The 27,663-nt window shown below is 36.4% G+C and overlaps 1 protein-coding gene across 1 annotated transcript in view; it reads left to right on the forward strand.

Annotated features, from left to right (window-relative positions):
* Positions 1–27,086, forward strand: part of LOC107744342 (vacuolar protein sorting-associated protein 37D-like) — a 38,915-nt gene extending 11,829 nt beyond the window's left edge. The window contains exons 2-4 of the mRNA XM_016557922.1: positions 5,435–5,606; positions 20,806–20,888; positions 26,569–27,086. Coding sequence (XP_016413408.1) covers positions 5,435–5,606; positions 20,806–20,888; positions 26,569–27,048 — 735 coding nt within the window. The 3' untranslated portion in view covers positions 27,049–27,086. The remainder of the gene's footprint in view (positions 1–5,434; positions 5,607–20,805; positions 20,889–26,568) is intronic.
* Positions 27,087–27,663: the final 577 nt, after the last annotated feature.

The following is a 27,663-nucleotide window of genomic DNA, read 5'->3' on the forward strand; positions in this document are numbered from 1 at the left end:
CCGTTGGCGACCGGATGGGGCGTGTCCAGCGACGCAACAAAGTTCAGAATCCTTCAACTTTATGCAAATGAAGAGCGACTTTCGGGAGCGACAGCCAATAGGAAAGAAGACGGTAGAGCTCATGTGATCGTTCTCCTCTCAGTGCCGTAGATAAATATACGCAATGGAAGAAAGTAGGCTCTGTTTCTCATTCATTTTTGTTTGTATGTACGGATTTAATTTAGATTTAGATTATATTTAGTCTTTAGCCTTCAAAATGTTTGCACTTAGCCGCAAGAAACCTGATTTGCTGTCAAGGCAACCAGTATTGAGAACGGCCACTAGCAACCTCATCGCCAGCCCCTGGCGACATGCGACAAAAGTCACTGCTAGTGTGAACGGGGCTTAAGGCCTTGAGATAAAATCACTACTATAATATGAATTAAGCAGAATCTTAGAATAACTGGTTATTGTTATTCATTTCGCAATTCACAAGCCCTCGATTTGAATGACTACCAAAATTGATTCACTTGTGATTCTTTTGATTGTATTTCAGTTAAAATATACATTTTACTTGTATGAAAGAAAGTCTCTCTCAGCTGCTGAGTTCACTTCCAGAATAAAAATTTCCTGATCCCTATTGAAGTCCATTATTTGGAGAAAAGTCCTGGAATATTTTCCTCAAAAACCTGAATTTCTTTGCGACTGAAGACAGAAAGACATGAACATCTTGGATGACATGGGGGTGAGTAAATTATCAGGACATTTTTATTCTGGAAGTGAACTAATCCTTTAAGAGGAAAAAGGTAAGAAAAAAAGATTTAAACAAATTAACAGCAGGGCCCAAACTGTGCAGTTAACTTGATTTTTTTTTAAATAGCAGGGCTCGACATTAAGCCTTGACATGTGCTTGTCCTTCGGACAAGTAAATCAGTCATTCACTTGTCCGAGTAAAAAAGTTACTTTAAAAAAGGTGGTTCTTTTTTTTTCTTTTTTCTTTTTTATTGGCATAAATGTAATTTATTCTGAAGCAACAGTCATCAGTGCTCTATCATGTATTACTTAAATCAGCATATTTGTGATATTTGCCTTAAATTGATTTCTGTTACACTTTTTAACTTTATGAAGGGCAATATTTTCCTAACCTTATTCAATGTCACCATTTATGTAAAATTCTTAAATTGTATCAATACATTCAACTAGAATAATAAGACACTATATGGTTGTTACCATTCAAATGAAATCAGTATCAACAAACTCCATCTTTCCACTGCAGAGGAAACACAGAAGCTGCATCGAAAGTGCCATTTAGATGTATTTACTCAGACTGTTTAATGAAGATAAGAGGTTCCATAAATGCATTTATTAAAAATTGCAAATGCATAAACAATGTTGTTAGATTAATGTTTAACTTTTTTGACATACAAATATGAAATGTTGGAAAAATGCAATGATGCTTTTAAATATGAATTCAAACCACCGTTAGGTGGGGGCAAGTCACAGTCTTAAAGGGATAGTTCACCCAAAAATGAAAATGTGATGTTTATCTGCTTACCCTCAGGGCATCCAAGATGTAGGTGACTTTGTTTCAGATAAACATCAAATTTTCATTTTTGGGTGAACTATCCCTTTAATGAGTGTGTCACTGATTCAACCATTCGTTCAAACGGCTGATTCATTCAATAAATGAAGCAAGTGACTGTCTTTATGAGTGTCTCACTGAATCATTGACTCACCCGATTCGTTAAAAAATGCTGAATCATTCAGTAACAGAACTGTTGTGTGTTGCTCGGAGATGCGCGACTGTTCTGCTGTGACTTTGCTTAGAACTATTTTCATTAGCGAAATGGAGCAAAAACTGTCAATAATGTGTCTAAAATGTAAGTCCGTTAATATTACTTTATTGAACTAAAGTTGTATAAAATCAATGTCACATTTGCAATCGTGCTGAAAGTCGGGAAAACATCACTCTTGGTCATGTGATGTTGCATATATTATATAGAATATTTATCTTTCTTTCTACCGCAGTATGTTTGTTCATGTTTGTTTCTTTGTGTGTGCTGTTGCGCTTATAGTTTTGATTTCTCCATGAGTCAGTCAGGCTGCACGAGCCTCAACTGATGCGACTTTGATACTGTCAATAGGCCTACATTCTCCGTTATCAGTCACCGTTTACACTGAAAGTAATAAAATCAGAATCATTCTCGCCAAAGTTTCGGTGCTGCCCTAGTTATTGTTTGTTATTAACATTTTAATCAGGTTACTTGTCCGGTCGGGCAAGTAAAATTCTCTTTCACTTGCCCCTTCACAAAATCCACTTGTCCCGGACAAGCGTTAATGTCGAGCCCTGAATAGATATAATAATGAACACAACCAAAAAATTAAGTTTGAAGTAAGCTTTCATTTGAATTTCGAGTGCAAAAAAAACAAAAACAATTTTATATATATATATACAGGTGCATCTCAGTAAATTAGAATGTCGTGGAAAAGTTCATTTATTTCAGTAATTCAACTCAAATTGTGAAACTCGTGTATTAAATAAATTCAATGCACACAGACTGAAGTAGTTTAAGTCTTTGGTTCTTTTAATTGTGATGATTTTGGCTCACATTTAACAAAAACCCACCAATTCAACAAATTAGAATATGGTGACATGCCAATCAGCTAATCAAATCAAAACACCTGCAAAGGTTTCCTGAGCCTTCAAAATGGTCTCTCAGTTTGGTTCACTAGGATACACAATCATGGGGAAGACTGCTGACCTGACAGTTGTCCAGAAGACAATAATTGACACCCTTCACAAGGAGGGTAAGCCACAAACATTCATTGCCAAAGAAGCTGGCTGTTCACAGAGTGCTGTATCCAAGCATATTAACAGAAAGTTGAGTGGAAGGAAAAAGTGTGGAAGAAAAAAATGCACAACCAACCGAGAGAACCGCAGCCTTATGAGGACTGTCAAGCAAAATCGATTCAAGAATTGGAGTGCTTTAAAGTTGTCCAAATGAAGTTCTTAGCAATGCATATTACTAATCAAAAATTAAGTTTTGACATATTTACGGTAGGAAATTTACAAAATATCTTCATAGAACATGATCTTTACTTAATATCCTAATGATTTTTGGCATAAAAGAAAAATTGATAATTTTGACCCATACAATGTTTTTTTGGCTATTGCTACAAATATACCCCAGCGACTTAAGACTTAAGGTTTTGTGCTCCAGGGTCACATATCACTAAAAGTAATGATAGCTTGATTCCATAACTGCTCTGCTGGTTAATTCTGTAAGTTAATTCAGCGAAGGAACCACTGGACTGATTCAAATGGTCTCCTGAGTATGTCTTGAGTCTTTTTGATGGATTGAATGACTCATATTCATCGTTTTTTAATCGATATGTACTTGTTGTGAGGTATGTTTTTTATTCACTACAAAGTAACGGTACATAAGAGTAATTTGTTAATCAATTGGATTACTTTTGCTATGCTCTGTTTTTATTTACTAAAAAGAACCAGTTCTTTTTACATAGTCTTAAATCTTAGTAAACTCATACTCAGCTAAATGCTAAAGGTCTTTGTTCACACAGATGTGGGCCCTTGCCCAAGCCATACCCAGTTCTCACTGTTCTCATGAAACTCAAGGATCTTTCTCTACAAATCATTGTACACATTAGCTAAAATCCTCAGTCAAGTTAGTATAAAACTGAAGGCTATTATTTTCTCTTTTTTAAATTTCCTACAATCTCTCTTGGAAACGTTCATGGATTCTGTGCCTGGCATAATAACCTAACCTCATATGACCCCTGAGAAATTTGATGTATTGAGTTGCATTATTCACACTCACTCTGTACGCCTCATAAGTCCTGAATACATTCCGAGTTCTCTTTGTTCTTGCATTCCTGACTTCTGTGGTTTGACCTTGATGGCCATCTTGTTTGAGGAACTGCATTCTTAACAGCGTCTACACAGGATTACATTGAAACAAAAGTTGACCTGATCCAAATGAGTAAAAAAATCCCTCAGTTGTGGAACGTGCTCTTTCAATATGCAAAAAGAAAAGCTTTAGACTCTGTTTATACAGTATGCTATGTAATAAAACCTCAAGCAATACAAGCTTTCGCTTCCAGCTATCTCTTGTAAATCGATGCAGCCGTGATAAGTTACAGGACATCCTATCATTCTAAAGCATGCTAGCAAGATGTTAAAACCTGTTAGAAACATGCTAGCAACATGCTAAAATAGCTTAGGAGCATGACAGTAGCATGCTAAACTTAAAACATGCTAGCAACATACTAAAACATGTTAATCTAATAGATTATACTCTAATATTCGAACAGAGTAAATCACGCTAGCAACCCCAAGTAACATGCTAACCATGCTTAACAACACTTGTTAAGAAACACTATTAGAGACACTCTAGCAATGCTTAGAAAGGTGGTCTGATGTGCTTTCATGTTTGATCTTATTGATCAGATCTAATTGGTCTGAAAAGGTTTATTGGGAACTGAACTGGTTTGATATGGTTTCTTTGGGGGTCAAATGGGGTCTGAAGAGGTCTAATATGGCATGTCTGAGACGTCGTCTTCATCTGACTTTGTTTCTGCCGTTCTTTTTCAATAAAACATTCAAACCTCGAAGTTTGTCAAATTTTCTCAAGATTTTTCAACTGTACTCATCTACTTTTCATGTAATATTGTTTATAATACATTCATGTAAATTTGCTTCAATATTTACAGTTATTTAATAGAATAAACAAAATGTTGATTTTATAATACCGCATTTGCTATTTTTCACACACAGTATAAATGTACACGGTACATAAGAAATGAACTTAAAGGTGACATATCATGAAAATCTGACTTTTCCGGGTTTTAAGTGCTATAATCAGGTCCCCGGTGCATCTACCAACCAAGGAAACATGAAAAAGATTAACCCAGTAACTTTGTTTTGGTAAGCCTTTTTCTGCAAGCGTCTGAGAAAACGAGCACGTCTGATTTCGCTCCCTTGGTGACATGGCAAAGGGATCTCATTATAATATTACCACCCCTTAATCTGTAAGTTTCCACCCACGGCGCCATTATTTTGATTTTGCAAGCGACAACGGTGTACCAGCTTTAATGCCATGGCGAAAGTTTGAGCAAAACATGCTAACTGTTCTGTCTTTGGCTGCACAGACGAACACAGAACACTATTTAGAGTCCCAGCCTCAGAGGAGACGAGAGCAGTGGATTTATTGATTTATTTAAGTATAATGCTGCTGCCACACAGATCTAAAATAAACATGTGATTTATTTCCCACCTGTGATACTCATCACTGATTAACACATCTTGGACTTTCTTTAGGTTGTAGGATCAATTGATTGGTGTTAGATTGTATTAAAGATGGATCAGCCTTTGTGTTCTGCTTTTTTTGCCCTAGTTTTGTTTCTTGAGCGATGATTAACTGAAATTTGTGTTCAGTTCCAGGAGCTCCAGCTGGACAGGGATTCCTTGTTAGTAACCAATCGGAGTCTTGCAGAAGAGAGCCTTTCACAACGCCCTCACCTTCAAAACGGCAAGCTGCAGTTGGCTGCAAAGTACAAGGAACTGGCAAAACTGACCACTGCCTGCAGGGAAAAGCAAAGCCGACTTGGTGAGTAGAGGTTTAGGGTCTTGCGCGAGTGGTGTTGTGAATGCCAAGTACACCAACTGTTTCTCATTTTCTTCATGGTTCAACACACATTGTGTTGTTTGCTTTTTATATTAGCTATATCTAGGGCTAAGCGATAAATCCATATCAGTATTCACCAGAAAAAATAAGTCCATGATATTGATTGTCTCGTCTCGCTGTATGAGGAGACTCCAAATGAAATTCATCTCCAAAGCTGATTTTTCACATCATAGTTTCATTTGATAAAAGGTACTGTCAAATACAGACTGAAACTCAAAAATCTTCACGACAAACCACCAAAATAAATATTTGTTTTACCTTGTAGAATAATGCCACAAATATATTACTATTGTATACAATTTTCAATGTAATAATAACAACAATAATAATATCAACAACAATACAATTTATTAAAACTTTACATTGAGTTAATTTTATAATATATAGCATAACCAAGATATATTTTGTGAATTTGGGGGAAAAAATAAAATGGATTTTATGGGGTCCTAAATTAAAAGATTACTCAGTGGAATTTGCTTTTAAACAAACAAGTTCTTTTTACATCCATTCTCAACAAACATTCAGAATGCATTTATTACAACAATAATGGTATGAAATTAATATTGATATTGAACGATATGAAAATAATTGTAATTTCTGTAATATTTTTGGTTATTTCGCCCAGCCCTAGCTATACCATAGTATATAATCATTAGTTCTGGTCCTCTAATCTGATGAGCGTGCAGCAAGGAAAATATAGGAAGTGTAGGAGATGCTTTTTTTGCTTTTTTTTTTACTTCACTTGCTTTTTGTGTTAGGCTAAGTTTAAAATGTGAGCCCAACACAAATGTGTCAGGATAGAACGTCTTTCAGGGAAAAATTATTCTGTGCTCCTCCCCAGATTAAAGCAACGTTAGACATAGAGTTCATTTAAGCATGTTGCTAATCTGATGACCGTTATCTGATGATATGCCGGCTGTTGACTGAGCAGTATTAGAAAAGCATCGGGACACTGCTGTCACGTGCTTCTGCTGGTAATATTTCAATATCGCCAGGCAACATTGTTCCATAATAACACACCCTGACGTCCGGAGCTCCTCATTTATTCAATGCAAGAACGGCTGACATGCTGACCTATGCCTGGATTGTTGATCCGTCCAGCTGCGATATCTCCAGCGCTGGAGCAGCGTTACCTTCAATCGCCCCCTCACCAGGGTGGAGTGTAGCGGTCAGGTCCCAAAGGGGTAGTCTTTGGCTTGGCTTCCCCACCTCTTTTCATGGCTTCCCCACCTCTTTTCAACACCAGTCCAGGAATAACTGCCCTCATCTGGATCAGACGTACTTAAGGTGCTGAGGTTTCACTTCCCAAACAGTTCCTCATGGGTTCACAAGGACTTGTTTTCCTTTTTCTCTCAGCGTGGCCAGAATAAGAGAAATATTGTGTTCTTCTACGGTCTTCCTCTCTTGGCTGAACGCTCAGCATGAGTTTCTCATGCCCCATCTTTTTTATTGGCCCGCTGACATGGCATGTCGATTATTAGCTTGTACAACAGAGAGCTTATGAGTTAGAAATGAGTCCTTTTGTTATTGCTTTCTTTATTATTTTAGGCATCAAATTCATAATGGTACATGGTCAGGATTTGAGCATTGACTCTTTTCAATGGTTAAATAGTCACGGGATTCTGAATGTTTATTAAACGAAGGAAAATAAGTGGGAAGAGAATAATTCTTCCTTCAGTTTGTAAAAACAAATAAAAACATGTTTATAGTAAGGCACTTACAATGGACGACTGTTGGGCGATCGTACTGGAGGTTTTACGAGCAGAAATGTAAATTAGGTATTTTTCAGTAACACTTATTCAGTAAAATGTGTGAACTTGACTACTTTTCTAGGTGGATGAACTTCTGGTTAAAGTGTTACCCTAATTCCTGTAGGTGAAATTTGTTCCAGGTAAACAGTCATATTAGTCAAATTCCTTTCTGTTATGCTTTTACAGATATCATGCAAATGTGAACATATTTACTAGGTTTACAGGGTCATGACATGATTTGAAAGATCTAACGAGTTTCATGCTAACATGTACATTTAACTAAAATGTGAATCTGCTCTTTAAAATGCTTAAAATATGATATACTTGGCACATCTGGATATATGACTCTTCAAAGCGCATTTCTCAGGTCTCATTAATAAGGATGGCCATTGACCGTGGGCCAATGTGAAAGACCAGTGCTGTGTATTGAATATTTTATGTTAATTGATCTTGTGTATCTATTTTTATGCTCTGCAAACTTAAATGTTTGGTTTTCTGTGATGTAATCTACATTGTTGATGCAAATTATGCTGATTTATCATTAGGATAATGTTATCTAGCTAGCTAGCTAAAATAAATTCAAAAATAAATAATTTAATGAAAAATGTAAATATTTATAAATAGCAAGCATAAAATACATTACTAGAAATAAAAATTGATCGCTCTTTTCTGATAGGCCAGTGAAAATGTTTGCAAGGTAGGAACTACTGGCTCAACTTGGTCAGCAGGAAAAAATTTTATTGTTTACCCATGGTTCTCCATCATTTGCTGAATTAGTGCTGCTGTGATCAATAGAAAATGTACTCATCCAATTTAAAAGAAGTTCTTAACCAGGATGCAACATTAACTGTGGACGGCAAATAGCTTTGTGAATAAGACCTATAATGAGCCTATTTTACATAGAATTGAGCTGTGTTTTGAGCTAAAAAAGAATGACAGAAACTAATGAATTAAACCGTATGAGTTTAAGTACTAGTTGATGCTCAGTTTAAGCATGTTAAGGGACTTGTATTGTGGGTGGACAGTGAAATACCACATTCAAAAGTGGTACTACTGTTTAGTTTTACTCTGTTTGTTTAGGCAAACAGCAAGTATCTGTTGTGTACACTGATTTTTGTTTGCAAAGGAAACTGCTTAAATGAAGTGACCCAGCTGGGATTTCAGAGGAAAACGTTGGAATTCTGGAAATCTTTCTCTGGAATTCTTGCTCCGCCATCGTTCTCCTGTGCGCATAAATGATTTAGGCATGCGGTGACTGTGCAGACTACAAGATTAGCCGGTTGCATTAATTAATGTACGATCACGCCGTATATATTTCCGCTGTAGCCCACAACATTGACCCACCTTTCGTACTTTTGGGCCCGCCTTTCAGCCCTTAGACCATAGAGGCCGATATGAATGATTTGTTGACTTTTTTGGCCCCTCCTCACCATTGTGCAGCTCAAATAGTGATGCAGATCCATTTGAAAGACCTTTTGTTTGAGACCCCACCTCCAGTGGCGCTTAAAGAAAAGGCAGAGATTCATATGATAGTCAGAAAGTCTCACCCTCCGACCCACCCCTTCCCCCGAGAGCCCGGGAGCGTCTGGGAACCGAAGTCTGAAGGAGATAGCTGAAAAAAGTTGCCGGAGTGAAATGCCAGCAGGAAATTGAACTGTTTTGAGCGGGCAGAAAGGAGGAGGAGACGGTGGGGTTCCTTCGGTGTCCAACTGAGCAACAAAAGATCAGCGGCGATATCTGCTAGTCTGCTTACAAGCTCTGACAGAGCTTGTACAGGAAGTTCGCATCTCCATGGCCACACGGGCAAAGATCCACTCAAGAAACGCTGTTTCACAGGACGTTTTTTCCCCTTCGCTCTCGCAGCTGCCGGCTAGTGACGGAAGGAGGGTGGAATGTTCACTTTCCTGTCACCATGTAGTGCACATGTACTAGTGCCTCCAGCTGCAGGCTACAGCCGGATGGGTGGGAGATCGTTCCCCCAACACCAAACATCTGATTCTCATTCCCTCAGAGCCGAAAGAAAGAATGAAAAACCATTGGATTGCTCCATCAGCTGAGACCGGAGTTCTGGCTCAGAGGCTTGCGAGTTATTGCGTAATACGCCGTGACTGTGACAGACGTTACGAGAAGAATTTGGCTCGAGAAAAATGCACTACTTGTTTCTTCATGGGAATTCAATCTAGCTTGATGATGCCACCATTCCGGGCGGTTTCGTTCCCACTCAGACTTTCCAATTTGCTTTTAATGCTTTCGCCAAATGTGTACGAGCATGACTCAAGATTGTTTAAATCTCCTGTTCCTACTGTTCCCCCTCACATGTGGCCGACGGCACATTCTTGACCTGTGCTGGTATGCGATAGACTATCCATCCTGCTTCAAAAGCAAAGAGCACCACGAGTGCCCTTTTATTGTTAACTTAGCATAATGACACCGTTTCCCCGAGGCCCGACCTGCTGACCTTTCACACACACTGCAACCTATCATTGACATCTCAACACACACCCGCAGAACTTTCACCAAACTGGTTGTCAAACGCTCCACCCTTTACCACAAAAACCCTCAACTCCTCCAGAAGGGGGGTCAGCCGTCATTGCGATCATGAAAAGGGCATCTATGTCTCAAAGTGCCTGTAAATCACATGGAGAAGAGGCATGCTGGGGCAGCCAAAGAGGCTGGGGAACTCTGTGAGAGTGCATAGTTCTTACTGATGGAGGAGTTGGTAATTAACAGGATGTGAAGTCACTCTGGCCCTCTCTCAGTGTTTGAATGCAGGGGGCAGTTATCAAAGCTGGATTAGGGCCATTGAGCTACCACACACGAGGCCTTAATCACTCAGTGGGAGAAAGGGGCCTCTCACAAGCTTTTGAAATCAATCTCCTGAGAATCCAACCCAAACTGAGTACTCCATGCCAAAAGCCCTTAGAAAAAATAAACTTGATACATTATGTTGACATTTCTGCGTTGACTCTTTCACATTGGCTTAAGCTCAGTGACACTGAAAGGGAGGGGAAACTAAATGCTTTGCTGAATATTAGGAAAATAGCTCAAATATTTTCATAATAAATACCACTAATAAGCATAAATTGTCTGTAGTATGGTAGATTGTGCACAGTTTGCTCAAATTCTTTTGCAGTACCATATAAGTATTAAGATATAAGATATAATTATAACATAAGACTGTTCTGCTCCTTAATGATCCATTTTTTTAAATACTAAATCTAATACCTAAAAAAAGTTGAAAGTTGAAAATAACTTTTCTATTTTAATGTTTTTGTATTTATTCCTTTGATGGCAAAGATGTGCTGCTAGACATTTTGTGGAAATCATGAAACATGAAACAGCATTTATTCAAAATAGAAATTGTTTGTAACAATATACAATATACATGTCACGGGTGCACACACACGAGGGACGAGGAGACGCTGGAGAATACTTTTAACAGGACTTTATTTGCACCAAGGAACCAAGGGAGACGAACACAATAGCCAATTTAACATATCCTTGCTGAATAAAAGTATTAATTTCTTTCACCAAAAAAAAAAAAACTGACCCCAAACTTTTGAGTGGTAGTGAATATTGTTAGAAAAGATTTCTATTTTGAATAAACGCTGTTCTTTTGAACTTTTTATTCATCAAAGAATCCTGAAAAAAGTATCACGGGTTCCAAAAAAGAAAAATAAATATATTAAGCAGCACAACTGTTTCCAGCATTTGTAATAAATCAGCATTTTAGAATGATATCTGAAGACTGTAGTAATGGCTGATGAAAATTCAGCTTTGCCACCAAAGGCATAAATTACATTTTAAAATATATTAAAATAGAAAGTTATTATTTTAAATTGTAATAATATTTCACAATATTACAGTTTTTCTGTGGTTTTGATCAAATAAATGCAGTCTTGATGAGCATAAGACACTTCTTTTAAAAACATTAAAAATCTCACTGATCCCAAACTTTTGAATGGTAGTGTACATAAACTTTAAAATATATACAGTTTTAGTTGTTCCAAACCACCACTACATTAACTACCACGATACTTGTAAAAAAATTTTAAAAAGAATAATGCAATGGTACTTTTTTTGGTAGTGCCTAATTTTATTATGAGCTCTTTATGGCCATACACGATTGTTAAAAGAGATGTAGTCATGCTGAGTCTGTTTTGAGCATGTTGCCGTTTATTAGAAGAAAACGCATGCTGACCTAGCTGTCAGGTCTTTTAATTAAACAGAAAGGTCTCCTCAGGCACCTGCATCCCTGTGTTTGGGCTTGTGTGGTGTCCTCACATTGTCTGTTTTGACCCGAGGAAAACCTGAACAAAAGCCCTCAATGAGTGCATTCTTCAGAAGGGCGCTGGTGTGCTTTCCCCTCTAATTTTACACCAGAAGTGACACTTTCACAGAATGTTGCAGTGCAGAAGCATTACAGATGTCAGTTCAGTGCTTTAATCAAGAAGTGTGAAAATGGACATAATTTACTCCCAATCATATTGTTCCAAACTTGTATGACTTTCTTCTGGGGAAAGATCATCACTGACTTGGAATATAGTGCAGAAGCCGTATGGACTGCTTTTATGGTTCTTTTTTGCATCTTCAATGTGAACTGTCATGCATGGTGATATTTTTATGTCATTATCCTTTTGTGCTCCATGGAAATAAATGACAACATACGGATTTAGAATATTCATGTTGATTTTTGGCCTGAACTACTCTTTTACTCTCGTGAGTACGAGAGGATGTGATGTGGAGGTTTTCGCGTGCAAACCCACCGGGGCGCATTAGTCGTCTGAAGTTATTCCTTTCATTCTGATGACAGGAAAGCAGCCGGTGGTATTTATCTGTAAAGACCACAAAAGAACACCCACCGTTCTGTTATTTTGACAGGAAGTGAGGGAGTGTGTGCATACATGCTTGCAAAGAAGAGAACTTTGCAATTGTTCCTGTGTGTATGCTCACACAATAATCAAGTCCTTTAAAGCTAGTTTGCCAAATTCCATTAAATGAAACCAATGTGAACTAAACCACGTGGAATAGATGCCAGATAATCAATTATTCCAAATAGTTTGGATACCATCCATCATTGTGTAGCAGTACACACCTTCTTTATGGAAAGAGAAGGTGAGTTATAGAAAGTGAAAATACTCTTGAATGAATGATGGGAGGCTAATAACAGCAATGTGATGCCACCGCAGCATTAGCTTGCAACGCAAACAAAACGTTTGCTAAAGTGTTCTATTTCAAGGTGGCTTTACACTGACAGAAGTCCTTTTGTAAATAGCACTTTCCTTCCATACATATTAATAAGTCCAATCCATTGACATATGACTTGGGTTGACAGGGTGCATTGTGTTGAAAAATTGACTGGTCCACCGCGTCTTGTATGCTAAGTTCGTTTCGATGCTCAATACTTGGATAATGTGTTTTCTCATGTGTTTACAATGAACAATTAATCTTTAATTAATCATTCACCAGTGTCAGCTAATATCTCATGCTTAGAGGAATGCTCATGCATATTTTACTGACATAATAATTTGGGTTGTCACCTAGCTGGTAAGATAACAAATAATTAGATTTCAGTTCAAAATGCTTTATTGGCATGACAAAAATAGATTTATTGATTCTTAACCGATTTTGAGCAAGTAAAATCAAATCAGGTTAATTTACATCCTCTGAAAGCTGCACTGACACTTAATAATAACAGTTTTTAAGTCAGGAGCAATGTTGTTATTGTTAACTAAAACTGAAACTGTTAAAAATAGTTTTCATTAATTGTAATAAATAGGGCTGGGTAAAAAATATCAATAACTCTATATTAATCAATTCTCATTTTTACGGAACGATATCGATTCTTAAATCCCAAGAATCGATTAGTCTAGCCTGTTTTCAGTTAATGGACGGAACGTTGAAGGGCACCTCCCATCCAATATATCGCAATTGTGCTTTGGTACTTTTAATATGAAACAAAGTCTCAGATTTCAAATTCTGTCCATTGTATAATAAATCCATCAAGTTTTTATGACAGCCACCATTATGTTTATATTTATAAAAATAAAAAAAACTGAAGTAGAAATATTATTATGTAATTGTAACTTTATTATTTTAAAACCTTCATTAAGTGTAATTTTAACGAATCTGTAAATTTGAACCTTCAGTGTTATAGTAATGTAGTACCAACTGACTCATGTACAGTTTACAGCACAAGTTGAGAGATTTTTTTTTCTTTGAGAAAATTTGGCATGTACTGTACCTGATATATATCCAAAATAATCGATATTGAATCGAATCGCAAGCTTGTGAATGAGAATCGAATCGTGAAATTTGTGTCAAAACCCAGCCTTAGTAATAAAGCTGAGATAGAATATAAATATTAGATAAAAAGCTTTAAAACAGCTTGTTACCTTGGCAAATAACTGAAAATAATTTGAACTACTAAGTTAAAACTGAAATATAGTTAATAGAAATATGAAACAAGCACAACATAAAATTACTAAAAACCTAAACTAAAATTAAAATCAACTGAAAATGTAATAATAAAAGCTACTTCAAAATATTAATAAATACTATAATAGTATATAAATAATATGAAAGTAAAACATGAATCTTAATCTCATGTGAGTGGATATCATGTGAAATATACATCATTGCTTTACGTGTAAAACTATGAAGATGCAGACTTCTGGAAGCATTGTACTGTTTTCTGGAATCCCTTGGAGTAATTTTGTTGTGTTGTTGTTACCTTTTATTTTCTTCACTGATAGCATAGTGTTGTGTATTATGTAATGCATAGCAGTGAGTCATATCTATTGACATATGACTCAGTTTGACATTGCATTGCATTGAAAAAAAAAAAAGCCTGTTCCACTGGGATGCATGCTAACTTTTGATTTGCTACTTAAGGCTTGGAGTATCAAATGATTATCTATAATTTATCCAGCATTCACCAGCTTCCGCTAATACAGTATGTCTTATACTCAGAGACTCATGCATATCTTTGTATGTATCTTTTGTAGGATCATTTCCAAGCCAGCAAGATTTAAAAATTTTTATTAGATTTAATTCAACTGAAAATGCTTTATTGCAGACAATCAGTAGTCTTCATTCCTTGATCTTTGGATCATCTCAAATCCTGCTGGAGAACATGATCATGAACAGGTTTTGTTCAAGCAGTTCGACTGCTGCTGTCATTAAAGCAAAAGAAGAACAAACCAAATACTAATGGACAATAGACATTCTGAAATTCAGGTCGGGTTTTCTATTCAATTTGTTACACTAATAAGTATTATGAGCATGTGAGTTTTTGCTGATGCTGACAATTGATTTAACAGGATCCCTCGTCAAAAAGAAGTGCGCTTAACTATATTGAATTTGCACTTGTAGTGTTCTTTAAATCTTAAAAGTATGTTTAAAAACTGTACTTACGTAGGTAATATAATATTAATGAAATACATAAAATAAATATATAATATTTAAGGAAAAGCCACTGAAGTGTACTTAGACTTTTATGAATGTTTTCACTTGAGAGCACACAACTTTGTAATAATAATAGTCAAATTAAAAGTTTTACTCTAAAACACAATTTAAATCATTAAAGAAGTAAATTTATTTTGATGTGTTAACATTCTAAAGAACATTAAAAATAACTGAAAAGTACTTGATTGTAAATGTAATGTGTTGATGTTACAACACATTTAAAGTTAATACACTGATATTACATTTAAAGTTATTATAGTTTGAATATGCAAAATGACAACTTCATCATTACAAATGTGTAATTACGAATATATTTAAATGCATGACATAAAAGTTTCAATAGAAATGACATTAAAGTGTATTGTAGTTTACCATAAATGCTTGTTTGTACATTCGGCAGTGCACTTTAACTGTATTTCAAAGACTTCATTATGAAATTACATATAAAGTGGGCACTCTAAAGCTATTTTTATTCCATATTAATGTAAACTATAATACATTGCAGTTGAATTGTGATTAACATGTAGTTAAGTGACCTAAAACATTCAGTTCACACTTAAGTATATTATTTTAAAGGGGTCATATGATGCGATTTCAAGTTTTCCTTTCTCTTTGGAGTGTTACAAGCTGATTGTGCATAGATAAGATCCCTGAAGTTGCAAAGACTAAAGTCTCAAAACTAAAGATTTTTATAATCAGTACTCTTTTTAAAGGTAAGCTAAATTGTACTTTTTTTCACAATGATTCTGATCCTGTGAGAAGTAGGGTTGTGCCGGTGAGGAAATTTTCCCACCGGTTAATCGATGTGTGACAAAACCGGTAATACTGGTATCACCACGGTGGCGTTCCCTCTTTTCTTGAGCTTTTAAATAGCTTGTAAAAGCGGCATGCGCATTTTACTTTCACTTTCAAATAGCGGCAATTCGGAGTAAAGCAATTAGAAGAGACAATTTTGCCTTTTGCGGAATTAGAACGATGAATGTTTTTCATTTGCAAACAACAGGATGCTAAAGTCAGACCTCAAAAAAACTTTTGTTTGGAACAAAACGATTGTGTTCAGTCAATGAAATCAATTAGCATTATGTATTCATGGAGGGAGGACAGCACTTTGCTCTGGTTATTGATCTCTGAAGTTCAGTCCAGGTGAATGAGGAATTTCTTTCTCTGATTGACCATTTCATTCAATTCTCACTTCTTCTTTTTTGCTATTGTATCTATTTTGGTTTCACGTGACCACGGACTGTGATCTGTCATGTCACTATAAAAGCTTGGGTCCTTAGCTTTGTATCCATCAAGAGCCATCGTAACTGTGAGACCCCATAAGCCCCAGGTCATATCTCTGGCTCCAGTAGTTTCCTCGCCATGAAGTGGACACCCTGCGGCTCATCTGCATGGTTTCTCCCCAGTATGTAGGTCACCCACAGCTGCTCCCCAAGAATTTGTTTGGCTGTCTGTCGCCTTCCATTACCGTTTCATGTCGTGGGTCTCCGGGGTCATGCACGTGGTGTGCCACTCCCCCCTCGCTCACGCCGTCATGCCTCAGCAGGCACATGGCCAGAACGTACAGCTACACACTAATGCATGTGACATAGTGGGCCTTTGATTATTCATGTTCTGAGAGCGGGGCATGTAGCAGCAACATTAAAGGCTTTGTTGTGAGTTATTGGCAAGGCGCGTGCCTGAATGTTGGCATCAATCCATAGTAGTGACAAGATGAATTAAGGATGAAGCTCATCATATACGAGTCTTGCTTCCATGAGAGGATCTCAGATAGATTAACTTGAACTAAGGAGCTGTAAAAGCTTGAAAAGGCATGTCTGAAGATGCAGTAACTCACTTGAATAGGAGCATGATATTACCATGACTATTTGGATGTGGTATAATGGTAATGGCATGTTTTTGGTCACTACCATGATTATTACAGTGTAATTATGTGTGTAATTGCTGCACTACTAGCTGGACCAAATAGAATTGCAGTCCGTTTGAGGCACATACAGTATGTTACATGTTTTTGCCACACCTGCCAATAGCAAGTCAATTGAGAAAATGTATCATACAGAAATATTGCTTACCAGCCATGCAACTGCTTTTTGTATAATTTTAACGAAGGGAAAAAAGATAAATAAAAACAAATATTATCTCTTGACAATCAAATTATTCTAATGTTTGTATTTCCATACACTATATAGTTTTATTTTAGTTTCTTATGCTTACTAGGTCTGCATATATTTGATAAAAAATAAAGAAATACAGTAAAAAACAGTAATATTGTGGAACATTATTACAATTTAAATTAACTGTTTTCTTTTTCATTTTAAAATTTAAATAAACCATTTAGTATTTTTAAATGTAATTTATGATTGAAATCTGAATTTTTAGCAGCTATTTTCAGGATTCTTTGATGAATAGAAAGTTCAAAAGCAGTATTTATTTCAAATAGAATTTTTTGTAAAAATGTAAAAGTCTTTATTGACACTTTTGATAACTTTAACACATTCTTTCTCAATAAAAATATTAATTTCTTATAAACCTTCTTTAAAATCTTAATACTGACCCCAACCTTTTGAGTGGTAGTGTATATAATAAATGTTTTTTAATTATTTGACTTTTTTTTGTAAAAAGAACTGAAACATTAAATTAAATTATTAATATATATGTTTGCGACACATTTAAAATACTTTAATGAATTTTTTTTTTTTTTTGTGGTGAGGGCAGTGAAAATGTTGGCAGGAAGTTCCAATAACCACCCTGTTTTGTTGTTTTTCAGTGTAAAACATAATTTGTAACAAATATTTACTTTTACTTTAAAAGTACATGTAGCATTTTGTTAAATATAATACTAATTTCATCCTACATTTTAAACTGATTTATACTTTATAATGCTGAAAAATCATAAAAGAGCATATATTATCTTCTTGAATAAATTACATGAATATACTGTAATGCATGTATAATAAATTCACTGTATAAATAGTATTTTTTTAATGTAACATTTATATATTTTTTCCTTATTAAAATTAACTTTTTTCACAGTGTCGGATTACCATTTAACTGGTGAATAATCATACAGTACCATTATAATTACCAGTTAATACCTTCATTTTACCATGGTACCTCCCCAGTAATTTTCTCAGGAGCATTTCCATCCTATAATAGAGGTTTGTTTGGGGAGCGGCTCAGCTCAATCGAGCGCAAATGGTGTCATTGCCGTGACCTGTCTATGCCCTCGATGGCCACTAGCTCAGCTTTCATATCCCCTGTGGACTCAACACAGCACATCTGCACATTAGCATAATTGCCGGTTGCCGTAGCAACCCCAGCACAACACTTAGAGGGTCCGAGCCCCTCACTCTCATCAGTGGACATGAGCTAACAGAAAGTGATTGCATCCACCCTCACCCTCAGGGCCCTGCAATAACACTGCAAAGAGACCTGAGAGCAGCTTCAGTCCCGCACTTTACATAAGACTCAAGCAGCGGAGATTCTTCACAGCTGAACACACTCTAGATATGTTTTCACACACTGTTGTGATGTTCTTTTGTCCTGCTGGCACACAGTTACCAGCCCCCGAGAGACCTCATTTCTGTTTGTGCAGTGGAATGCTATCAGCTAGTGTTTTTTTATGTATTAATGTGCCATTTATTGCATCATGCACCAAAAGGACCACAAAAGCAATCATAGCATGTTTCAAATCTTCTGAACTCATGCGATAGCTTTATGTGAAGAACAGACAGAAATGTATGTTATTTTCTGGAAATCATCCTCTTGTGCATAGCTCTCAAATCTAATGCGCGCTTGCACGTTCAAACGTGTAACAGTTCCTGACAGACTTAGTGAGCGAGTTTTTAACCCACCGCTCGCGTGATTCAGTCAGGAAGTCGTTAACTTGGTTACTGCGGGTGTTAATCAGCCTATTCACACCAAGAACAAACCAAGGTATGAAAACATTTCTTATAAGCACTCTGCAGTTGTTTAATCTAATGCTTCAAATTCTCAAGTTCTTTAAAGTCTGGATTCTGATTGGCTGTCAATGTTTTTATCTTTCATCAGATTTAAAAATAGTTCTGAAAGTGATTTCAACAATATCGTTCCTCCGTGTCGTTATTGTTATAGTTGTGGTGTAAACTTTGCTATCCTCATATAATTAGAATGATTATTTAGAGTTAATATTTATAGTTATCATCCTTAGTGTGAATGAGCCTTCAGAGATAGGACATTATATCAATATCTGAAACGCAATATGATAATATTGCAGTTATTTATGTTTTGTGTATAGTTCGTCAAATCTATAGTATTTTGCTAGCTTTTTCTGTTCTCTTTCATTTGCATAGGACTTTCATTTGAATTGCTTTACACAGTTAAGTTCTTAACTCCTTTTGAGTCTGGACTTTCCAGCCCAGGCTCATTGGACATTTCTGCAACCGTACTGCACGTTTCGCGGGAGTTTCAAAGGGAAATGTCCAGTGAGTGGCGCTAAAACGCGCCTTCAATACGTGACCATGGCCACATTTTTATATTGGTACAGGCATGTATTGTTTTGTTCTTTATTACGTTGTTTCAGGTACGTATTGTGGCAGTTCAAAATTCATATGTGCGGCCGGGGAGTGTCGTTAAAATGTTAATGCTCTATTGTGTGATTAATCTTCATTATTCGTAGGTTTCAACTGTCTTGCCGAACCGTAGGTTCACGGGATTCGTACTGTATCGTGTGAGCTACCGAGCAAACCAACTATGTTAGAAAAACCATACATATGAAGCTGTATATGTGATGCTTACGTTCAAAAGTATCATTTTATACTATTTACAATGCATATGGTATATTGAATATGCCATTTTATCTATTGTCTTTGACAATAGAATAATTCTTATGTTTTATTTACATATGCATTGGTGTTCACAACTTTGGGGTCAGTAAGTTTTTTTGGTTTTTGAAAGATGTTTCTTCAAATGATTCAAATATTTTGTCATGTAATTTTTATTAAAAATTTTAGTCCATTTCACAATGAAATTAATGAAACCGTTTTAGTTGTTGATAATGGAAATCACAAAATTATGCCTAAATATGCCTAAGTTTACTGCTGTTCAACACTAGCAACTCAATCATGGCAATCTTCAGCTATTAACTGTTTACTAGTGGATTATATGAATGATTTTTCTTCTTTTAAGCACAATGTATGTTCACACCAAGACGAATGTTAAGGGCAAAATATACTGTGAATATACTGTTCAGACTGATGCAAACATACGCTCTTTGTCAAAAGTCGAGAATACACTACACAACTCAAAGAAACGTGTGCCTCTTTGCTAAAAAACATTTGCATGCCATCAGTGCAACGTGTTTTATGAAGAGATGATCTAAGCTCTTTTCCACCTACTGTTCGAGAGTGAAATCGCATTTTCATTCAGCCCGTCTGCTGATTTTTCGCATTGGTCTGAACCAAATTTTCATGTTGCTGTGAACAGACGTTAAGTCCATTGATAACTGTAAGATAAAATATACAGCACAAAACATTTTCCCTACACATATCAGTAACGGCTCATTTTGATGAGTGAGTTATTAACTCCGTAATTGTGAACCACTCAACTCTTCGAGTGATTAAGCAATTTTGTGAATCTGTTCAACCAATTAACTGAAAACAGACTAAAATTCACCCACTCTATGTAACAGGAGGCTATTTATTATCTACATATTATTCAATGTTGTCTTTCACAGTTTTTGCTGTAGGGCTGTAGATTCAGCAGCGGGGCAAGTGACATGCTGTAGAGTCACAGTAATATCTTCTATATAATATATAGAAATTCATTTTCGCTCCCATCTCTCATAGTGATGTTTAATTCGATTCTGAGCCAGTGTCATGTTGAGAATTGAAACTGACTGAGATTAAATGTTTGTGGTTTTCCAGAGGCCTTCACGGAGAAGCACAGCCCTCAGACTGCCCACAATTTGCTCCAGGAGGAGGTTGCACGTGCCGAGGAACGGTCTGAGGTGATTTCAAAATCCTTTGCTTCCTTTATATATCCAGAAACTCTTTGTGCGTCTTTTCTTCTCAGTCCCTACCCACCCTGTATCAAAAGACAACAAAAATGTGGGTAAAATTTTGACATGTTGTTTTTTTAGCATGATGTTGTTTATTCAGATATTCTGTTGAATGAACATGCCCTGCCAACTGAACCAGAACAAAGCGGAATGAAAGCCTGACAAAAGTGCAGAAAGTCTTTACTCAACATGACACGATCCTTATTTACATTGAACTGGTTGATCCAGTTCTGAAATCGAGGGTGACATGAGGGTGAAAATCCACCCTAAAATCCACTACACTCTAAAAAATGCTGGGTTAAATACAACCCAGTGCTGGGTAAAATAGGGACAAACCCAGCAATTGGGCTGTTTTGACCCAGCGGTTGGGTTAAATGTTTAACCTAACCTTCTGGGTAGTAACCCAACCGCTGGGTCAAAACAACCCAATTGCTGTGTTTGTCCCTATTTTACCCAGCACTGGGTTGTATTTAACCCAGCATTTTTTAGAGTGTAACCTCTGCACTACTTACAAAGATGGATCTGTGATCTAATCAATGATTTAAAGCATTGACAGCCCATGTGTCATAAATAAGAGAGAAGGCAAACATATCACAACTCAACTCAACTCAAGTCATGTCTCCAGCATTGTGGCTTGTCCCAGAAGTGGAAAACCAGCACTCCCAACATTTCATTCAGAGCATTTCAACGCACATGGTGTTCAGGTGTCTTTCCAGTTACTGTAGATATAGGTGTATAACCCAACCTAACTTTTTTAATTGAACAGTTTGTTGAACCTTTAGACAAAGTATTTTATAAAAAAAATTAAAAAAATTATAAAAAAGTTTTTATGCATTTTGTGATACATCAGGCTTTTATGGCTCAAATAGTATGATATAAAAGTATGATATTCATTGTTCATCTTGAAATGTTTACTTTATAAAAATCAGTAAAGATTTCACAGCAAAAGTCTGTGAGATTTTTTTGCCCACCAGGCAAAAACTGTATGTCTGATGCATGAAATGAGGTGTCATTTGCATCTGTAGCACAGGTGCAGGACAAGTTATGAAGTAATAGACTATACAGATCGTTTAAAATGAATACAACGGTTGTAATATCAGCCCTCATTGTCGCAGAAATGGTTCCATCTGTTTTGTGCTCCTTGTTAACATTCATTACTACTGATGGGGGAAGTCTTTTCTAATGAAAAGTGTGTTTCAATTAACTATTTTAAAAAAAGCGATTTATTGCATATTACACTACCGTTCAAGTTTGGGATCAATATGATTTTTTAACCTGTTTTTGAAAGAAGTCTTTTATGTTCACCAAGTCTGCATTCAACTGATTAAAAATACAGTAATATTTTGAAATATTATCACAATTTAAAATAACTATTTTCTATTTGAATATATTTTAAGGTGTAACTTATTCCTGTGATTACAAAGTTGAATATTCAGCATCATTACTCCTGTCTTCAGTGTCACATGATCCTTCAGAAATCATGCTGATTTGCTGCTCAAGAAACATTTCTTAATATTCTCAATGTAAAAACAGTTGTTGAAAACTTAATATTTCTGTGAAAACTAATAGAAAATTCAAAATAACAGCATTTATGTCAATATCACAGTTGTTGAAAACTTAATATTTCAGTGAAAACTAATAGAAAATTCAAAATAACAGCATTTATTTGAAATAGAAGACTTTGGTAATAGTGTAAAAGTCCTTACTGTGACTTTTGATCAATTTAATCCATCCTTTCTCAATAAAATTATACATTTCATTAAAAAAAAAAAAATCCTGCTGACCCCAAACATTCCAATAAAACCATATGTAGGCACACACTGCTGTTTATTAAATTTTTTGAGAGGTTAAGTTTTATTAGTCCATTAAAAATTAAAAATTCATATGCAGGTCAATGAGTCGGTGAGTTGTTGACTCTAGACTGTTTATTTATGAACCATTTGGATGGGATTCATTGAAAAGATCTGACTGTGTGTGGTGTTAACATCACAGACTATTCAACAAAGGGCTTAAAACAGCTCCGTACAACATGGGCCATTAGGAAAAAATAGGCTGCTCCTCAGATGTCTTCTCTTGTTGTCTCAGCCGCCATGCCCCATCCGTTCGGCTTCGTCTGATTGATCTGCATAGCTTTATCCGTCCTCAGGCTGTAAACAAGCACTGTGTCTTCCACCCCACACAGGCCCGACCGATCGATAGCTCCGTGATTTTGTCATTATGCTCCTGCCGTCTGATTGATGATCTCACTCCATCATAAGTAAGCTGTACAGAGAGCCAGCCTTCAGCAGGACGCATCCCAGACAAAACATCAGTCCAGCACGTGTGATTCTGAGCCGGATTAGGCCATGGATTCCCACAGGACTTGCATATTCTATTAGTTCAGCAGCGTCTGGAAAAAGGCTGACGGCAACCGTTCACAGACTGTTCTCATATGAAACTATACAATTTTAATGATGCCTTGATTGAGAATTATAAAGAGCTAATAAACAGCAGGAGACCACATGAAACACGGTTCGAGGGCTCTGCTTTATCCATTAAAACAAATGGTCCTTTAAAATAAAATCTTTGAATTTATAACTTTTGGATATGTGTAACTGGGTTCATGCAATAGTAGTTTTTCTGTTGATTACACTGGGAAACCCCACTGAGGTAAGCATTATTATTATTGCTCATGCTTAAGGGATTTGAACAAACCCCTGACTCTTAAGTCCTACAGTATTCATCATGTTTGGAAAGGTGTGCACACAGATTAAGACAGATTTGTGAACAATATTTGAGAGAAATAGGCCTTTTGTGTACATAGAAAAAGTCTTAGATCTTTGAGTTCAGCTCATGAAAAATGGGGGCAAAAACAAAAGTGTTGCATTTATAATTTTGTTCAGTGTATATATAACATACATATATATACATTTACATGTTTATATATATATATATATATATAAACAAAACATACTTTTCTTAAATATATACGTACATGCATATATGTGTATTTATGTATGCATAATAAATATACACTGTACACACACACATGTTAAGTAAAGAAAAACATTTATTTTGGATCTGATTAATCGTTTGACAGCACTAATTGTTTTATAGCCTGTAACATCCCAGCAACATCATGTAGACATGCTAAACCACTCAGAACACCTTGGCAACTATGTAGTAACTGTAATGTGTCTGTTTCTGTTCTGTTTTTAGTTTCTGTATTCCCGTTTTCCTGAGCTCCCCTGTTGATCTGTTCCCTTAGCTGTCAATTAACTCCACACTTGTTTCTGTTCTCACTGATTACTTTCCTCCAGTTATTTAAGCCCTGTGTTCTCCTCAGTTTCTTTGCCCTGTATTGATGATGTTTTGATGTTTGATGTTGTATTCTCCCCGTGATTCTCCTGGATTTATTATTAAATACTACTTATTCTCTACTCCGTCGTCTTGCACTTTTTATACAGCCACACGTAACAGCAACATATATAGCTACTTGTTTCTTTGGAAAAAGTACAAATAAAATATTTTTTTAAAAAGGCAATAAATTAATATATGATTTTATTTATTGTTTGTCATTAGAACAGTGTTTAGTATTATTTATATGGTTATAGTATTTAGTAATATTTTAATTAGCTTCTATTTAAATATTTGTAGTTTTTGTTTTAATTGAAGATTTAGTAATTTTGTTATTTGTTTATTTTTATATATTTCAATTAGCTTTTTTTTTTTTTTTTAGTTTTAGTAGCTGTAGTACTTAAATATTTATGTTGCCAAAGCAAATTTCTAATTTTTGTATAAGATTTTCATCTAATATTTATATTTTATTTCATTTCATGTTTTTATTTCAGTTAACAAAAACAAATTAAATAGTTTTCGATTAACAATAACAGTACCGGGTTAGAGTTACTCATTGCATGTTATTGTCTCACACTGATGTGTAGTTTGCCAGGGGTGGTGTCCTAAAAGACTTTATTGTTCTGTCTGCGAGGTCATTAAGGGGGTGGGTTTGTGCAGACGAGACTTCTCAATTATTCAGTCCCCCGTACTGAGACAGACAGAGTGTAGACACCTGCCCCTTCCAGCAGAGCGTTCCACAGACACTTCAGGGTCATGCTACATTTATTATGTGATTATTTGTGCATTATGTGATTATCATGTTTGTCTGTTAAACCCTACAAATTTTTGTCAGGTAACTTAAACGGGTCATATGATGCTGCTAAAAAGAACATTATTTTGTGTATTTGATGTAATGAAATGTGTTTATGCGGTTTAAGGTTCAAAAAACACATTATTTTCCACATACTGTACATTATTATTTCTCCTCTATGCCCCGCCTTAAACGCGTCGATTTTTACAAAGCTCATCGGTCTGAAAAGGCGAGGTGTGCTCTGATTGGCCAGCTATCCAGTGCGTTGTGATTGGCCAAATACCTCAAGAGGTTTTAGGCACTTTTAGGCTGGCCAGACTGGAAAATTAACTGCAGTAAACCAGGGGTAACTAATGAACTAACTAATTAACTAACTAACTAATTAACTGAAAGTAGGGCTGCACAATTAGTCAAACTTGAAACAAATCATGATATAGCTTAGTGCAATGAGCATAAGAAAGGCTGCAATTTAATGAAATAAGTGTGTAGTCTGATGCGCTACACACGCACAGTTTATAATCCGGTGTTTTCAGTGTCTCAGAGCAGCTCGGTTCACAGTAAATGCAGCCAACTCCATCTCTGCATGTGCTGTGAGTTTAACACACATTTGGGAACACAGAATGTGCAAGGTTAATTTTATATACATATTTACATAATTTCCAACATTTTTGTAGACCGAGGTTTTTTTAGAATTGCACAAGTATTCCACACACACACAAAAAAAAAAGCTTGAGGATTTGAAATTTCAAAATCTCAAAAGTTTGAATGTTTGTAAATGAATAACTTAAGAAGTAAGGGTCTTAATTTTAGTATTGCCACTTGTAGCATAAAATAAAATAATTTTTATTATAATTATTATCTAATATTCATTTTTTATTTCGATTTAAAACTGTAATAATAATAATTATTATTATTGTTATTATTATTACATACAGTTGTATTGAGTTCCCAAAACACCGGTGTGACTATAATGTGGAGTCACAATTAGTCGTACGGCACTAAATATGAATAATTTTACAAATAAAAACAATACAAAAAGATTCAGTATTTTATCTGTTTACTTGCATGTCATGTGACCATTAACCAATATCAGAGAACCTTGAACATTTAAACATGTTTTTGAATTATTGAAATATTAATTTCAGGAGGTACTTCAGGTAAATATATTACTTCTAAGGCATTCGGCTGACAAAGACCATCTTACACCTGCTAAGACCAGCAAACCACCTTAGGCTGGTCTAAGCTGTTTTTTTTCCAGCAGGGTTTATTTAATGCAGAAATATTTCTTTAAATGATGTAATCAATTGGACTGCATGAGATTATGCCACCAAAGTCATTTTTAACATATTTGGTTGTTGAAATAGCACAACTTGGTTTTGACATAGTCTTGGAAGACGATGAGTCAGAAAGAGGATGTTTGCGTCTGCGTCACACTTGTTATGAATCCGGCTTGACTTCCTGTCCTCTAATGCATGTTTATTTGTCATCTGACCTTCACAGGAGTTGCTGGAGAAGTTCATGGAGGGCCACGTGCCCCTGGAGGAATTCCTTGATTCTTTTCAAAGCCACAGGAAGACGTACCATATCCGCCGCGCTCAAGCCGAGAAGCTCCAGGAGCTCAACAGACCCGACAGGAAAGCGAAGAAACAGGAGGAGGAGCTGAAGAGGGAGGAGGAACATAAGGAATCCCGGCCAAACGGCATCAGCGCACACGGCCCTCCTCGTGTCTTCCAGCTCCGATACGGTCTGACCCCGGCCATCCTGCTTCCGCTTTCCTCTTCCTCCGCTTCGGTCCTACCTCCTCTGGACTCACGCTCAGGCCAGCTGCAGGTTTCAGGGCCTTGCGCCCGGCACTCGTGCCCCAGGCAGCCCGTCGGACTGAGAGTAATAGGACAGTTACCCGGGTGGCCGGTGAGACCGGTCCGACTGCAGCAGCTGTACAGGCCCAGTCCCCATCAGCCCGAGCCTCCGTGTCGATAACATGAAAGCCAAGTTACGCAGAGACCACGTGAAGCCTTCATCGAGTCCATATATAATAATTATTTTTGATGGAATCTGAGAGCTGTCTGACCCTGCATAGACAGTATTATTTTACATTATTTTATGTATGTAAAATATACTTTGCTACGTTTCTGGACTTGGGAACATTTTAGTTGCGTAACTGAAATGTTCCCAAGTCCAGAAACGTACCAAGGAGATCTGTAAAATAATCCATGTGACATCAGGGGTTCAATCATAATTTTACGAAGCTACGAGAATATCTGATTATTGTTGGAATTTTTGTTCCAAAGATGAACGAAGGTCTTACGGGTTTGAAACGACCATAGACTGTATAAAAACATGTACGTAGTTTCCGTGACGTCACCCGTAGATTTCCGAGGAGCGTTTTTGAAGCTCAAAATTGGGCGGAGGCGGCCGTCGCCATCTTGGCAGCGCGTCGCCGCGCGTCACTCCCGGATAATCGAAAATAAGCAAAGAGGCGGGAGCAGGATGCTGAAGCCACGCCCACCTAGCTCGACGGTGGTGACAGCAGCGGCAATCCACCTGTCACTCAAGTGGCCACGCCCTTAATTATGCAGAACTTTAAGGCTTAAT

The sequence above is a fragment of the Sinocyclocheilus rhinocerous genome, unplaced genomic scaffold (assembly GCF_001515625.1).
Source record: "Sinocyclocheilus rhinocerous isolate Xijiao unplaced genomic scaffold, SAMN03320098_v1.1 scaffold1609, whole genome shotgun sequence".
NCBI classification, from domain to species: domain Eukaryota; kingdom Metazoa; phylum Chordata; class Actinopteri; order Cypriniformes; family Cyprinidae; genus Sinocyclocheilus; species Sinocyclocheilus rhinocerous.